Source organism: Schistocerca cancellata, chromosome 8 (genome assembly GCF_023864275.1).
Source record: "Schistocerca cancellata isolate TAMUIC-IGC-003103 chromosome 8, iqSchCanc2.1, whole genome shotgun sequence".
NCBI lineage: Eukaryota > Metazoa > Arthropoda > Insecta > Orthoptera > Acrididae > Schistocerca > Schistocerca cancellata.
The window spans coordinates 199,724,986-199,743,305 of NC_064633.1; the positions used below are offsets into that span (position 1 = coordinate 199,724,986).

Sequence of the window (18,320 nt, forward strand, 5' to 3'; positions counted from 1 at the left end):
TTCGCAAACTTACGTTTACGGGGGAGCGCGCAGTTTATGAAGTAAAGCCACCACGGTCGCATTAACCCTTTCGCTGCTACAGAGACGTGCTCCCCGCATTCCGCGATGTGCGCGATTTTGGCACCATTGCACTGCTCGCCTGTGCAGAGACACGGTGTTCCGACTGCTTACACAATTTAACATTCGATTACACAAAAACTATTTGGCCCAAAAATTTGATTTTTACACATCTTCTTGACTGATACCTTCGCCCCATAAATGACTTAATTTTTTTTTTCGATGTTCAACGCAGTTATTGTGCAGCATTAGATGTAGTAAACCATTGCACGAAATGTTTGAGAGTTTGCAGAGGTAAAAGTCAATAGCGTATACCGTATTTACTCGAATCTAAGCCGCACTTTTTTTCCGGTTTTCGTAATCCAAAAAACCACCTGCGGCTTAGAATCGAGTGCAAAGCTAGCGGAAGTTATGAAAAATGTTCGTACGTGCCGCCACAACTAACTTCTGCCGGCGAATACATGTAGCGCTACGCAAGCATACTTTGTAGGCACAAAGATAAATACTGGCGCCAAAACCTCTGCGTCAGTAAATAATTTTTTTAAAAAAAAGTGGAAGACGAGATTTTTTTTCTCCACCGCGATTTTCGACCACTGCATTTTCATACATTATCCAACGAAGTAAATACAAATTCCGTATTGTTCATCTTCGAATGTAGCACAATTTCAGTGTACTACGAAAATCTGACTGGCAAGACTGTTTGGGATGTTTGTCAATATGGCCAACTCTACGTTCTGAATTTTTTCCTATCTGTGAGAAGAGATGGTTGCTAATAGGAGCCTGATGAAATTTGAATCACATACAGTATTCTCTTCACCATAAGAATAATACGAATATAAACATTTTGCCATGTATTCTTTCGTGTTTGCTGCTATCTCATTTAAATCCTGTCTGCCTAATAAACTACGAAACTATAGAGTGAGACAACAGCAAACGTGGAAGAATATATATATCATGTCATGTTTATATTCGTATTATTCTTATGTCTAATAGTGATACAGTCAGAAATGAAGCACGGCAAGTGACTAGATTTTTAAATCTAAGATGACTGTAATTTCTGTGCAGAATTTGATGTAATAAAGAACTGGCCGCAAAGATTTTCAAACGGAGAAAAATTTTCACAAACTCTCGTTCAGAACATGTTCTATCATACGCAGTCTATTATTTGATTCTTGTTGATCATTATCAAAGAAAGCAGCGGTGTAAGTAACAACAAATAGCAGTCTCTTGCCATTGTTTCGCTAATGAGACGATTCCTCTCTCTCTCTCTCTCTCTCTCTCTCTCTCTCTCTCTCTCTCTCTCTTTTTTAATTGTACGCGGCGGTAGCGCGCACAAAAGCAAGCCATGCCGCGAGCCGCGACTGGCCGTAAACACGCACTATCAGAATGCGACAAACAATGCATGACACAGTGCAGTAATGCATTTTCAGCTTAAGAGTGACGCAAACACCTATAACAAAGAAAACGGCATTTATCAGATCAAATCAAAATAAGCAATCGATTCAAACCAGACGAAGCACGTGAAAAAGGAAGGGTATCCGTATAAATACGGACGGAGCGCCTGACGCATAGCAATGGCTACGTGGTAAAGCTTAACTGCTAAGCTTACAACTCGAACCAAACTACTGTAGCTGTATCGTCATTCATTCGACCTAAATTGTCTATCATATTACAATGGACCAACTTTGTTTCGATTTGGAGATGCGGCCTAAAACTTTTCTCTCCCCTTGAATTTCGAGTCTCAAATTTCAGGTGCGGCTTAGATTCGGGAAATTTTTTTTTCCTTTATTTCGAGTCTCATTTTTCAGGTGCGGCTTAGATTCGAGTAAATACGGTACTTTCCGTATGGTCGATTTTAGTTGCCACTAGAAATTTCAAAAAATTACATTCAAACGAATAAAATTCATGAAGTAAGACACTTCGATGTTGTTTTTAAAATAGAGAAAATATTTAGCACCGTTCAAGGATTGAACTCAGAACCCTTCGCTTAACAGCCATACACTTTAACCGTTACCCTAACGCAGCCCATTGTTTAACGTTACTCCCGAAGGGCTTTAAAATCTTACGCAAAATACCGACAAACACTGTTGGTATGATTATGAATTACTCACGTTTCGTCGAAGTACAATAGGAAATAAACAATTACCGCTGTTCTTTATTGCGAAAAAGCGGTTCGTGAGAATGATACAAAGACCTTACCTTGCTATCGCGTGAATTAGGAGGCTTATTGCTGGTTTGGTTTAATTAATTAATACAATATGAAGCATTTGGTATAAAGAATGCTTTTTTCAAACTTTCTATAAAAGAAAGTCTGCTACCAAGACATTGCTTTTGTTCAATTACTTTCTTTATGACTGAACGTTTCTAAAACTGAAGCCACTCGTCTGTGCTCTGCACTGCAGTCGAGCTCTGGCAACGTCGTTCTCTGTTCATTGGCTGACTGTGTTTTGTGACGTCAGATGCGCAGAACAAACCTAAACTCGGCCGCCGTCATAAATGACGCGCACTTTAGTGCAGCATGCTATCCATCCCATTTCTAGTGATACCCTGAATGTGAATCTCATCACATAACTGATTTGAAGAAATTCATGTTGCTACAGTAAGCTGGTTTTAGTGAACTATTCTTTATTTACCAGCCGCACTAATGGTGGTAACATGCTTTTTTTTTTTTTTTTTTTTTCCCCCCAAATATACCTGTGCTGAGGAGCACATTTAAAAAATGAAAGTTCATGTTACTTTTAGGCCATTTTCTTCAACTTTCACATCTCATGGTCGAGGCTTTGGAGCAACTGTTCCTTTCTTACGTTAAACAAAAAGAAGAGGAAAGAAAAACCTAAGTTCGTGCTATTTTTAGGCCATTTTTTTTAACTTTGCACATCTTATGGTCCAGGCTTTGGAGCAACTGCTCCGTTCTTACGCACAACTCAAGTGTTGGAATCCAAGTATGGGAGCTCTACATTCTGTTTTCTGTCGTTTAGAAGATTTAACTTTCATTTATTTCAGTTGCTAAACTAGCAAATGTGATTCCCGTATGATAATCCACATTTCTTTTCAAAACAATTCCCATTTATTCTTCAGTCTCATTTGCACATTCTTTAATATATGACGGTTTGATCCCTGTGGATCATCTTCAGATGTATGTAGTTGTGTCGAAACCCGTCATGTCTCTCCTCATATGAGAGTACTGATGTGTCAGTACTCTGGTAAGAGGTTATGACACAGGTACGGCAAGTTGCTAATGCAAGCATAACATCTGCATTGATAAGCTAAAGGACTAAGTTTGTTCAGGTTGGCCCTTCTAGCACACTGGAATTCAGAATGAACAGATTCATTATATTATCTATTTTGGTATAATAATTGTACGTATTTATCTCTGCTGCCAGTATTCAATCATTATAATAATATTTTTGGAATTTTATGATGATGATCTCTATTTCTTTGAGTAGTTGAGTGCAGGAAAGCATTCCTACTTTGATCCATAGCTGATAAGATCTGACTTTAATGAGTAGCTACAAAATTTTTCAAATTAAGAGTTCAATCAAATAAAAGTGCTGAAGTTCATTCAGGTCATCCATTCGAATTTTGTGAAACATGAACTAAGTGCTGGAGGTGACTCTGTGAGACACACACACACACACACACACACACACACACACACACACACACAGAGAGAGAGAGAGAGAGAGAGAGAGAGAGAGTGAGAGTGAGAGTGAGAGTGAGAGAGTGTTTGTGGAGTTTTCCTAGTTTCTGAAGTGCATGTCACCTCAAATTTCAGATGCTGAAAGTAGCCATACTTGCCTGCAACTTTTGTCAATAAGGTATTAAAAATTGCTTGACAGTACTCTGTTTTTGTATTTCATCATATTTGGAACATGCTTTCCTAGCCAGTGTGTTTTGTATATTATTTCATAGTAATATTTTTGTTGCACAGCTATAGGGTGCCAGTTGTTGAACTATATTGGGAAAAACCATAAGTTAGTTACAAACTAAGGCATGCACACACTTTATTCAACATGTTCGATATGCCTGCCGACGAAAAGTGAAATTCTGCACAACCCACTGAAGTGTCGGAACACCGATGCTGTTGATGACCTCCTGTATGGTTGTTTTCAGCTCGGGAATGGTTTTGGGGTTGTTGCTGTATACCTTGTCTTTAATATAGCCCCACAAAAAGGAACTGCATGTGTTCAGATCCGGAGAATCTGGCAGCCAGTCGAGGCCCATGCCAGTGTTCTCTGGGTACCCCAGGGCCAGAATGCAATCCCCAAGAATGTGATCCCCAAAGTGATCCTTCAGGACATCAAATACTCTGCTTCAATGGGGTCCAGCTCCGTCTTGAATGAACCACATCCTGTCAAAATCAGGGTCTCTTTGGATAATGGGGATGAAATCATCTTCCAAAACCTTCACGTGCTGTTTGGTAGTCGCTGTGCTATCAAGGAATATGGCACTGATTATTCCATGACTGGACATTGCACACCACACAGTCACCAGTTGAGGGTGGAGAGACTGCTCCACCACAAAATGTGGATTCTCTGTCCCCCAAATGCACCAATTTTGCTTATTGATGAACCATCCAAATGAAAGTGGGCTTCGTCACTAAATCAAACCATATTCACATCAAAGTCCTGTTCATCAATTCTATGAACAGTAGTGTTGGTGAAACACAACTGCTGTTCCATGACCCAGGGGTTTAATGGCTGATGGGTTTGAATTTTGTGTGTGAAGAGATGCAGGACTTCAACAATAATTTGTCGTAGTGTCTCCCAGTTGATTCCCACCTGTTGTGCAGCTCATCTGATCGATTTCCTGGAGCTGGTTTGAAACACAATGTGTGTCTTCTCGGTGTTTTCTGGTGTTTTCACCCTTTTTGGATGACCGACATTGCCAACACTGTCATCACAAACATTACGCATTCTTTCAGATTTGTGAATCAAATTCTTGATTGTTAGCACATGGAACCAGTTGTCTTGAGCTTGAACATGGCTTTAAACTTCCTTGAGTTGCAGTTGGGCTGTTATTGCTCACATAGTAGACCTTCACGGGTGCTATACACTCAGGCCCTCTGAACCGTGACATTTCCACATGCAAATGGCCGACAACAATAAGGCACATGTGCGTGCACATACTTATTCCCATCATGCCTCGTGGCCAACCATGCAGTTTGAATGTCCTAACATGAATCATTCAGAAGTTATGAAGGTTTTATGTCATATAGTTCAATAATTGTCATGCTGTATATTTTTTGCAATGTAGATTTTTTATGGCTCTTATTTGTTTTGTCTGTTTTGCAGCTATAAGCAAAGAAAATTCAACTTGTTTCGTGAGGAAAGTGAAGGGTATGCCAAGCTAATAACGGAATTAAATCAGGAAGTATCTGGAAACGTCACCCCAAAGAATATCCTCGAAGTTATCAAATCTTTAATAGGTAAACAAATTTAACAATTTCTAATAAGTGTTGTTTTATACCTAGACCAAGCAAAGTGTGTGTCTGGTGATGGAAGTCCGCACTGTATTATGTTGTAGCTTAGACATAAGGAATTAACTGTTTGTGTGCACTAAAACTTTTTTATAATCCATGTTACTCTCCAGCCTGGAGGGACTACGAGGATACACTGCATTTTATGTAGCTTCAGGTACACTACTTTATTTTTTTAGGCACATTCTTTACTTGATTGATTTATGCAGTCTGTTTATTGATGGCTAGACAGATACAGAAAATGTACTCTACTCTTTCAATAATATAAAATTTTACTCAGTGGAGAAGAGTGAAATCTGAAAATCACAAATCTTAATGCTGTTCCTAAAAAATCTTATTGTTGAGGTTCAAAGAGCAGAGGCTATGCCTTTCTAAGTTGATCTTATTTGCCTCTCTGGTCAGTGTAGCAATATCCTGTAAGAGGCAGGGGTCATTTACTAACTTTACTGTTAACTTCTTCATACCTTTCCACCATGACCAACATTAAACTGGCAGAATGCTGAATGCTGCTTGGCACTAGATGCTGAATATCAGTGGCTGCTTCACTATTTGTGTCATCTGTATTCTTTTCCACAATACCAGTTTCTCTGAATTACGTAGATAGGAATTCTCCTTGCAACATATACTTTGTTCCCATAATCCTTCTGGCCAGTACCCCCTTCCCTCCTCTCCCGTGACCCTCACTTTACTCATGTTGCTCTCACACCCTCCTGCCTAGTCTCCTGCCTCAGTTCTATCAACCCATCCCAACACATTCCTCCACAGCGTTGTTTGCTGCTTACAATAATCCTGCAGCCAGAATGAGCCCAGCCATGCCATATTCCTATCTCGTATGCTTTCCGCCTCCCCCTCCCAACCAACCTTCGTCAAACACACCCTGTCATTCCTCCACCTTCTTTCTCCCCGTGTCTAGTCAACCTACTGTGCTGGCACAGTGTAGTCATCACGGTACAGATGTAAGTTTGTATGCATATTCCATTGGCTCTGGAGTGGCTCTGGAGAAGAATTTGTATGAAAACTAACAACAGTTCCCAGCCTTGTCTATGTGCCTGTCGGTGACGCAAATGCTTCAACTGTACAAGGATTGTTAGCTTTACTTCTTCCATTGTGAAAATTTAACTGTTAACCTTTTTTATACTACAGACATACTCTTTGCACTTTGTGCTCAGGGTGGCTATTGTTATGCCCACTGCTCACCAGTGGTGATGTCTGTGCTGAGACATAACATTGCGTCAGATATGGAACACTTATCCTCTGATGTTTCAAAAACTGTTAGCTGAAAAATGTTGATTTATTTTTGCACATATTACAGTATGATATCTTCAGTCTATAAAGAACTGAATTTCTTTTCATTACCTATCATACTTACCATGCTGCATCAAATTAAGTAAAACATTGCATGTGATTTTAAAGAGTTTACACAGGTAGAAACGCATTCTGTAAACTTCGCGTATGGTTGATATTGAAATTTCATTTAATATTGTGGTCATGATGGGTTTTATATCCAATGGACAGTCGCACAACACATCCAATTCTGCCTATGCGGACTTGCCGGCTGCTATGAAATACTTACCATCCAATTTTAAGAAAACTAGTAGGTGAAAAAATTGACATTTGCTCGTCTCATATATTCACTCAATAAGCGTGTGAATTTCTTTTCGTTGTGTGCCACAGCTATTGTGCTGCATGAAATTAAGTGCAACATTGCTCAAAATTTTAAAGATTTTGCAGAGGTAAAAACACATTGCGTAAACTTTGTGTGTGGTTGATTTTAGCTCATACAGTGCAGAAAATGAAGTGTAGATAAGATAGTGAAATTTTATTTAAATCTGATTGCTGAATGATATCTCGTTTCGTTCTCACGTTACTGCGTGTCATATCTGACGGATCCCCCCCAGGGGACTCACCGCTCTTTCATGAGTACGTGCTTGGCAACCACGGGGCCCCAGCCCTCGCAGCACCGCTTCTCTTTCTGTACTGCTTGTCTACTCTTCTCCTGCCACTTTCCCCTCTTTTGGGGAGATGTCTCGTGCTTCCATGGGCTCTTGAAGCTCATTTGCATTGGTTTGTTTGTAGGAATATTCTCTCTTGTACTGCTCTTTCCCTGCACTGCTCTTTCCGTGCACTGCTCTTTCCCTGTACCGCTCTTTCCCTGTACCGCTCTTTCCCTGTACCGCTCTTTCCCTGTACCGCTCTTTCCCTGCACTGCACTTTCCTTGCACTGCACTTTCCCTGTACAGCCCTTTCCCTGTACTACTTTTTCCTCATTTTGCTCTTTCTCTGTTTAGCTCTTTCCCTGTTCAGCTCTTTCCCTGTTCAGCTCTTTCCCTGTTTAGCTCTTTCCGTGTTCCTTTCATTCCTTGTTCTGCTCTTTTTCCTCCGCTGCGGCGTTTGAGGCCATTATTTCTTTCCTACTTTCCTTCTTATCATTTCTTCTCCTCCCTGTGTGTGCCTGACTGCCACCCACGTGTTTGGCGCGTAGCAGGAGACTGGGTAATGGGTAATTCCCAGCCCCGGGTTGGCATGTAGGGCCCGCACGTACCCCCTGGTACAGGCCAGGTCCAGGGAGGGGTGATTGGCTGACCTGTTACCTTCCTCCTCTGCCAATTGGTCCCTCCGTCTGTCGTTCAGGAGGTGTGAGCTAAGGTGAGGACAATCACCTAAGGTGGGGGTCTCCCCTTTGGAGGGCCCCTGGCTGGAAGGAGTGCACCATCGGAGACACTGGCAATCGTGGGGGACATCTTTCCAATGACTGATTTTCCTTTTCTTTCTCCGAGTGTTTCCCATAAAAGAAAGTGGAATGAGGTTCGTACCTCAATGTCTCTTCCTGTTGCAGCTCTATATCTAGTAGTCTCACGTTTAGACGAAAACCACACTTTTGCTGCTGTTAACCCCTTTGTTATACAGAAAGGCGTAGATGCCATCACCGGCCCTGTGAAGTCATGCTCTCGTCTCTGGAATGATACTCTGCTTTAGGAAATTGATAGTGCTCTCCAGGCTCAGAAACTACTCAAGGCCCAAATCCTCTACGAATGTCCTATAAAAGTGGAGGCTCACAGGACACTTAACTTATCCCGTGGTGTTATCTACACCTGGCTGTCGGATGGTTTGACAGAGGACGAAATAACTAATTATCTATTGGATCAGGGCGTTACTGTTGTTCATCGAGTTATGAAGAAGGAAGCTGCCGATTTGGTGCCCACTCGCTCATTGTTCATGACTTTCGATTGGTTAACGCTTCCTACTAAGTCATCGATGTGCGCCCTTACATTCCCAATCCATTGCGGTGTTAATAAATTCCACCAGTTCAATCATACCAGCATGTCATGTAAAAACGCAGCCAAATGTGTCACTTGTAGCAGGGATGCACACGAGGATGCCGCCCCCCTCCCCTCCACCCACAGCATTAATTGTCATGGAGAACATGCTGCTTCTTCTCATTCTTGTCCCATTTATCAAGACGAGTGGGCTGTTCAGAAGATGAGGGTGAAGGAGAAGGTACCTTTTCCTGTTTCCCGGAAACTGTTGGCGAGCCGTAAATTGAATGTCCCTTTGTCTGGAAGCTACGGCACCATTTTAGCCTCACCCTGTCCCACAAAAAACATGGCTATGCAAACTTGTGACTTACAGTTCAGTTTGATGGTGGCAAAGTCGCCTCGCCTTCAAGCTGACCCCCTGTCTCCCGGGCTGTAGATTCTGCTACCGGTTCTTCGCCCCCACCGGCGAAGACAGTTGCAATGCAGCCAGTGAACCATCAATTCAAAAAAGGATTATTCCTGGGAAGATTTCTTGCATACCTCGAGTTCGCAGTCATCTGGCTCCTCTGCCAGTCGCCAAAAGCCAAAACAATCATCCAGAGACAAACAGTCCTCACACTCTTCGACTCGTCGGCCCTCTTCAATTTGTCGGCCCTCTTCGATTCGTCGGTCCTTTTCAACAGACCGTCACCGGGGCAGCTCCATTGATCCTGCTGAGTTGATGGACGAAGATCCTCCACCTGTGGATTCCAGTGGCCGTCCTCCCTCGACGGCCCACCCTAAGCGGCCGTCGAGGTAAGTGTTTCTTTTTCATTCTCCGGTGTTCCTAAATTTTTATGGCCCTTTTACAATGGATTATCCATGGCCTTCGGTCTGACAGGATGAACTTCCACCTGCTCCTGCAATCACTATGTCCGTTTGTAGTCTGTCTCCAAGCTACGTCCTCAAGACCATTTTGCTCTTTCCCATTTTACTTTACTACGGATGGACTTTCCCCTTAAGGCAGGGATTCCGGTTCATGGTGGTGTCTTGCTGCTTCTATGGGATGATGTTTGTCATCGTCCTATCCCCTTGCACACCCACCTGCAAGCAGTTGCCGCCCGTGTTTTCCTTCCCGAATTTACCTTTTCCCTCTGCACCATTTATACCCCTTCGTCTTCTGCTGTCACTAGGGCGGACCTGATGCAGCTTGTTGCTCAGCTTCCTCCACCCTTTCTGCACGTCTGTGGCACCAATGCCCATCATCCTCTTTGCGGCTCACCTACCGCCTACCCAAGAGGTTCTCTTTTGGTGGATCTTCTTAATCATCTTAATCTTGTGTACTTTAACACCAGTGAAGCCACGTTTCTCTCTGATTCCAAACACACTTATTTCCACTTAGACCTCTTGATCTGCTCCGCCCAGCTCTTTCGATGTCTCGAGTGGTGTGCTCTTTCTGATACTTGCTCGAGTGACCAATCCCCTTGTGTGACTCGCCTATACAATCATACCCCGCCACAGGGGCCTGCTCATTGAAAATTCTCTCTTGCTGACTGGAGGCTATATTCCTCCTTGGCAGTCTTTGATGAACAGCCGTTTCCCAGCTGTGATGATCAGGTCGAGCATCTCGTGGATGTTATTCTCTCGGTTGCCGAATCCTCTATCCTTCGTACTACTACTTCTCCCCATTGGGTCCCAATTCCTTGGTGGACTGTGGTGTGCGGCAGTGTGATTTGTGCCCGACACCGTGCACTTCGTGTCTTTCGCTGTCATCCTACCTTAATGAACTGCATCCACTACAAGCAACTATGTGCACAGTGCTGTCACACTATTAAGGAAAGCAAGAAAGCATGCTGGGTTTCCTTCACCAACTCGTTCAACAGATCTACTCTGTCCTCTCTCGTTTGGGGTGGCCTGTGCCGGCTTTCCAGGACTGGCACGAAACGTCATAGTTGTCCCTGTCGATGTTTCCAACGCGTTGGGCCAGTACTTTGTGGTGGTTTAAAGCTCCACCTACTACCATCCTGCCTTCCTTCCTCGGAAACAGGCGGAGGAGACTCATGCAATCTCTTTCCTCTCTTTGAATCAAGAATGCTACAATACCACTATGAGGGAGCTCAAGTGTGCTCTCTATTCATCCAGGTCTTCTTCTCCTGGCCCCGATACAATCCACGTCCTCATGCTGCAGAATCTTCCTCCTGCGGGGAAAATGCTTTCTCCTCGATACCTACAACCGTATTTGGACTGATGGTGTATTTCCCACACTTTGGCATGAAGGTACTGTTGTTCCCATACCTAAACCCAGTAAAGATAAATCTCTTCCTTCCAGCTGTCGTTCAATTTCCCGTACCAGCAGCATTTGTAAGGTGATGGAACACATGATCAATGGTTGATTAGTGTGGTGGCTGGAGTCACACCATTTACTCACTAATGTTCAGTGTGGGTTCTGAAAGCGCCGCTAGTGGTTAATCATCTCGTCACCCTGTCGATGTTCATCATGAATAATTTTCTGCAGAAGCGACAAACAGTGGCTGTTTTCTTTAATTTGGAGAAAGCCTATGATACCTGCTGGCGGACAGGCATTCTACGCACAATGCAAACATGGGGCCTTTGCAGTTGTCTTCCCACATTCATCTGAGAATTTTTAACGACCAAGTGTTCTGGGTACGTGTGGGTTCCTCCTTATCCCACACCTTTTCACAGGAGAACAGGATTCCTTAGGGCTCCGTACTGAGTGTCGTCCTCTTCGCCATAGCCATCAACCCAATTATGGACTGCCTTCCAGCTGACATTTCTGGCTGTCTTTTCATTGACGTCATTGCTATTTATTGCAGCTCCCAGCGGATGTGTCTCCCACAACGCTGTTTTCAGCATTGCCTGGACCATCTTTATTCGTGGAGTGTCACAAATGGTTTCCACTTTCTGCTACCAAATCCATTTGTGTCAACTTCTGGCGGTGCAAGGCGTTTCTTCCACTGTCCTTGCGACTGGGCCGAAATGCTCTCCTGTTCGTGGATGCAATTAAGTTATTAGGGCTTATGTTCTATACGAAACTCAGTTGGTCTTCCCACGTGTCCTACCTTGCTGCACCCGGTGCCTCAATGTCCTTCGTGTATTGAGTGATACCTCTTGGGGAGCTGACCGGACTCTCCTCCTCCACTTCTATCGATCTCCTGTCTGCTCCAAGTTGGATTATGGATGCATTGTCTACTCCTCCGCATGGCAGTCTATCTTACGCCGTCTAAATACAATCCATCATTTGGGGATCCGTCTCGCTACTGGTGCTTTACGTACTAGCCCAGTTGTTAGTCTCAACATAGAAGCCAGTGAACCACCACTGTCATACCGGCGCGACATCCTACTCAGTAGGTATGAATGTTGGTGTGCCTGGGAATGATGCTGCAGCCAAGGCAGTGTGTGGAACTTAAGGCTACACAACGTGCTTCTGAAACAGTTTAAGGGACAGACTCCCTGTTGCTCAATGGCAAGTTGCGCATCAACAAATATTTGCAAGGAATTCCTGAGTAGCAGCTTTCTGCTGTGATCCAACTTATAGTAATGATGAAAGGTAGCCTATGTATTAATTCAGGGTATAAGCTACCTCCATTCCAACTTATAGTAATCACAGGCTCATAAAAAGTGGTCATGTGAACAAGTCATGCAGATGTTGTGGGACATTGAAATAAAAATAGGAAACAGTGGGAATGGGTTTCTTTGGGTGCAAGGTAGCCATTCCCACATTAGAGGATCTGGTCGATCATTTAAAGAAATTATTTTATGGTATGACTGACAAGCTGTGACATGTTCTAAACCGTATCAAAAACTTTAATTCATGTTTTCACGTGACCTCCTTTGGGGCAGATAGAATTCTTACCGTTCCTGAATTTTCACAGATCTTTACAATGCAGGGACAAGTTTCCCATACAATTTGGGTCACATTTACCTCCGTCTAGTGCTCAAGCTCAATTTTTGCAAATTTAATTTTTTGGGAGGAAATGAGGTGGAGACTGATAGATGGTGTCATATTATTCAGGTAGTTGAATGGGTGCCTGTACTGAAAGTACAAAAAGTTCTGCATGATCACAGTGTGGTGGAGCACGAGTTTAAAGCAGCTCTTGAGAATATGCCCAAAGGTGGTGAGTCGTGCAGACTGTGTGCCAAGCGAGCAGCACATGTGCTGCTGTAACATACTGGCCGCCAACGAGGTCACGGTTATAGTCGTGGGCAACAACCCCACTGTCCCGAGGGACATTCCTGCACAAGCACGATAAGGCCCCTTCCAGTGTTACCAAAACAAACCACTTCTATGATGCTCTACAGTATCTCACCATGTGCTGGAAAGGCATCTGAGGTTCATAGTGCTAAATCAAAGTAAGTTGCATGCAGTGAACTATGTCCACCTGCAAGATGTCATTGTGAATGATGGCAATGCGAATCTCAGTGATGTGGATTGTCCTGTTGTCTGAACTGTCTGCAGTATCTCCTATGAGTACACCCAGTATGCATTCTCGTATGTCCGGAACTATGGCAGCTGGACTTATTCATCATCTTAACGGGCAGCCTAACCTGGACAGAGATCAAGGAAGAAATGATTGACGGGCAGAAACAGAATTACTGCTGCAATATCATAGCATGAGTTTTTAAGTTTAATGTACAAATGTTGGTGACCTTCCTCACCAAAAGTCATGTGTTTTGGTGAGGCACAGTGCTTCATGTATTCGATTTAGTGACACAAATGTGTCTTGCCCCTCATACACTTGTTGCTGTGGTTAAAAGAGAAATTGCAGCCGAACCAGGTTAATGAAGTGATTTCAGCAGAGCTGCCTGACCCCATTGTGGACAAACAACTATATGACACGGTCACTAAGAGCATAGCCACAGCCAGAGCAGTGAAACATGCACCCCTATGCATGAAGGACAGGAAGTTCACCAAAAAATATCCTCGGTTGCAGTTAAGACAAACCAAAACAAACGAGAATATGTGTGTGTTTTACAGACGCACCAGCACCTGAGGATGTGGGACGAACGATTGCAATTAAAGTGAGAGGTACCGTGTAAGATGCCGTTGTGTACAAGAGCTGGGTGGTCCAATATTCACCGCTCCTTTCCAATATTTTTAATGCCCGCATTAATGTGGAGTTTTGTAACTTGGTCCAGGCAATTAAATATATTTGTAAGTACATAAACGAAGGCAGTGATCGGGCATTATTTATTGCGCAACAGCAGGGTGTTGTTAATATTGACCCAAGAGATGAAGTACAGATATTTAGAGCGGATCGATGTGTGAACAACAAAGGAGCAGCATGGCGGATATTGGGCTTTCCTCTTCATGAGATCCACCCAACAGTGACACATCTTGTGGTGCACCTTCCCAACAGTGAGCCCATTTACTTCACAAAGGCCAACTTCCATGATTGAGTAGTGGCACCACCCACGACAACCCTCACGACACTTTACTGTCTGTGATACATAGACAACTTTGCCCAGCGTTGCTGTGTGCAGAAGTGCTGAAATACTACACATGGACTGTGTCGTGAAAAAAAAAATGGAAGCATCATGTGCAGGTACGACAAGCAAGCTTACTGTAAAGGCATCAGATCCCGGGTCAGAATTTACACCATGCATGTAAAACCGTTTGAGTGTTACTACGTACCGTTGCTGCTGTTCCACATCACCAGTTTTCTGGCCTTCAGAACAGTTGACAGACAGGAAAGAGCCACGTTACAGGAAGCATGTGATACTGTGGGACTTTTAGAAGATGACGGCCACTGGGATGCTGTGTTGGAGAACTCCATATTGTGCCAGTCAGCAAGTTGAGAGTGCTCTGATTATCGAACCCTTTGCGATTTTGGGACAGATATAAAAAGCATTATCAGAAGAGATTATGTACAGGTACCAAAGGACTGCACAAGGCACTGACAACACAAATTTTAATGAAATGCTGAAAATTATTGAGGACGAAGTTGGTTGGAAAACACTTGCCACTCCTTCAGGGTCTTGGATCCTCCTGACCATTCTCAAAGAACCTTCTGTTCTTGGAAAATGCTTCCTTGACGCAATGTGCTCTGCAAAGAGTGACTTTCGAAGTTCATCCAAAAATATTCTCATTGTAACCAATTATTTAACATTCCAATTATTTTCACTCGAAGTCCACAAGACATATGCATTATAAGCAGCAACATCAAGAATATTGTAGAAAACTATCATGGGCCATCTATTGGTTTTTCATTTGCACATATTTGTACCTGTTGGCTGATTGAGCGCATCTACAGCCCGTTTTGGCTTCTTATCACGTCTGTCACTTATTTCCCCATTGTGGTGGAGAATACTCATTAGTACAGCATTCTTATTTCTCGAATATTATTGATCACCGTAGTGTGAAGTAAAATGAAGATGTATGAACCTCCTTGTTGGTCGTATTTTGTGGGAGCTCTGGCTTATTTTTACATTTCATTCCCAACAATGTCAGTTTCCTTTTCAGGAGCATCTGTCTCAAATTGTATGACTTTTTAGTCATCACGTTACATTCTGACATTGCAAGTCGTATGTAAGATCAGCAACTACTCTCATTCCCTGATTTTTTTGTGTACCGATCCACTTTCCTTCCTTGTATAAATATGGACTTTGTAGCGTTGCTGTTGGGGGACGAAAATAAAAAGAACTGTTACTTTTTTTTAATGTCAAAAAAGTGAATATTTTGGTGGGCCACTTGGCAACAGAATCAGGGATTTATTACGCTATTATAATAACATACGTTGACCATTATATACCTGAATAAGAGCAGCATATTGATAGATATATTTGAGATCGTTCGGAAGAAACATTATCATTTCTGTGCATTTTTATAGTCGCGATGTAGTCATACCCGGATCAACACTAAGGGACCAGAAGATTTATAGACTTTAAAAGAAATGCAACACTACACAAAAAAAGTTGGTTCAGAAATAATAGGAAAACGATAATGTTCCTTCTGCCTCATGCTGCGTTCGGCCCATCGGCGTGATCGTAATTTCTGATGATGAAGTAACACAAACAATAATTATCATTCAGTTAATTAAGGAGATGGAATCATCAAGGTTAATTTACGAAAATAAGCACACTTATCTTTAACACACGTTTTTTAATGCTACGTACCTTTTCATATTAAATTACAATAGATGACCATTGTGGTTAGATACTTTATACATAACAGTCAAAATGTCCTCTTGACTCTGTCTGTTCGATATCAGTTACAAGAAACTACATGTTTTCTGATTGAAAAAAATAACAATTAGCATATTCACTCAATACTTTCACATAGAATATAAAATACAGTTGCGGAACGCAGCAAGTCCGCGTCCGCCTCTCATGGAATACAAACAGTAAAAGGTGAGGCGCCAAAAACCTCATTTGTCTTGAAACAACAGAATTCTTTTTTTACACCATTAATCGATACCTGTACATAGAGATTTACTGGCACCGTGCAAGAACGGCAAAGATAAAGAATAATAGATTCTGTCACTGCTATGCGATGGTTCATTTCTTTTACTTTACAATTGTTCGATAACTTTAGGCCATCAGGCGTTTACTATTGAGCGTATATTAATGTTTGTGAGGCGAAAATTACTAATATTACACTGCCTCCCATGAGGAGGGAAGGAATACCGAAGGTATTACTTTCATCCTCATGCCCATTGGAATATTTGTAATTTTCGGGTGTAACATACAGGTTATTAAAAATTTCATTTCACATTCATTTCATAATAAAAGAATTAACGCTTCAATTTGTAATTACTGACGATGGATCATTGTGAATTTGTTCTGTGTGTCTATCAGTGTTTGCATGGATTCAGTCTTTCTTGATGATTCTTAAAATTAAGGCTATAAGTACACATATTTACAAATTTTATAAGGAAATAGAGTCACACTTCATTTTTCAACGTTGCAAAAGTAATTTGACTATCACAACTGGTACACAACTTTCTGTTTTGACTGTATTCATTTTATTGTCATCGTCTTGTCGATTGACTGCCTTGTCCGTTGTCGCACTTAATTATACATTTTTTTTCGTCGCACATACACTATTTATGATAGACTTGGATTGTAGAGCGGCCACTGGTGATGGCTTCGACAAGGAAGTCCATATCTTTCACTTTCAGGGCTCGAGTGTGGCTCTCCGAATTATTTCACATATGAAACAGATAAAATATCTTATATTAGAATAGCTTACAAAACTAATTTTATATACATATGGGATGGGATTTAGGAAGGATCGGATCCTTTGACGTATTTTCGTGTGATTATTTTCATTCGTATCGTGACCTTTCGTTAAAGTTTACATTTCAACAGTGTTCAGAGGTGACCTTGTGACTTGTCTCTGTGTACAATCAGTCATTATACTAATTACGCTAACTTCTCTATCTTAGAGTCTCTCAGAAGGTTTATGATACATACAAAATGCTTTCAGTACTGGGTGTGAATGTTTTTGCTACAGAATGTAGCGCACAGCAACTGTGTTGGCGGTTGAACATTTACATTATTTCGTCACGTGGTGGCTGTCCGCCTCCACTGTTGCGAGCAATCTTGAAATTCAGTCTGTGCGCGCGCACGTGACCGGAGCTTTCTTGCAGAGCGTTGATTTCGCGCTTGAGGTGCCGTGCGTCGCTTTTGTTCGGCGGATCGTGGCTTTGTGCTTTTTAGGTTGCTGGAGGGAGCTTCTGCCACCGAAACTGCCTCATATCACTTCCTGTCCACTATCCAGTTACGGATTCACAGGTAAGTGGTAGCTACCGCTGCAACTGCACGTGTGGAATGACACTGATTATTACACACTGCACACATCAATGAATTTTTTTACACATATGGTGTAGTAGAATATTGCCACTGAAAATCGTCGAACTTTAAAACTTCACTTGCACTGTGGTGAGCGTCTGCGTGAACGGTGTATTAAAAGAAATCACACGGTGTTTACAAGTTGATTTACATACTAATATTTACAAGAGTTCATTTAAATCGAGAATTAATCTAATTTGAATCAGAACAATTGTTTCTTAATTAGTCTTTTTTTTATTTATGCCTACGGTCACAGGTAGGCTATTATAAGTCCTTTTTTCTTTGACCAAATCCATTCCAATCTCCTTTACAAATTAATTTCATTCATAGTAATCTTTATCACGCTTGCTTATTCATTTTGTAGGCCCAATGCATTTTTTTTTGAATTGCTCGTCTTATTTAGTGACTCGTGAGGGGAGCTTCATTTATGTCAAAGTTTCTCTCGTATGTGCTTGTCTTTAAAAAAAGTTCGAGGACAGATTTGAAAATAGCAATTCCGCCTCGGGATTTCGTGTAGAAATACAAAGAGTCGTAAAAGAAAAGTGGGCAAAGCGGGCCTACTCACAGATCGTCGACAGAATTTAAATTACTCCTCAACCTGGTCGAAAATTTAATTTACATTACGCATTACAAAAGCAATATGCGCGTCGCGAACCTACTCATTTTTATATGTAGTGCCTCACTTCCTAAGCACACGTGCATCTTTACAAGTTGATCCTGAGGAGTGGATAGGATCA

At 42.2% G+C, this 18,320-nt stretch overlaps 1 protein-coding gene across 1 annotated transcript in view; it reads left to right on the forward strand.

Moving 5' to 3' along the window:
* Positions 1-18,320, forward strand: part of LOC126094939 (THO complex subunit 2) — a 313,848-nt gene that overhangs the window by 45,715 nt on the left and 249,813 nt on the right. Inside the window, 1 exon segment of the mRNA XM_049909587.1 lies at positions 5,352-5,485. Within this exon segment, the coding sequence (XP_049765544.1) occupies positions 5,352-5,485 (134 nt within the window).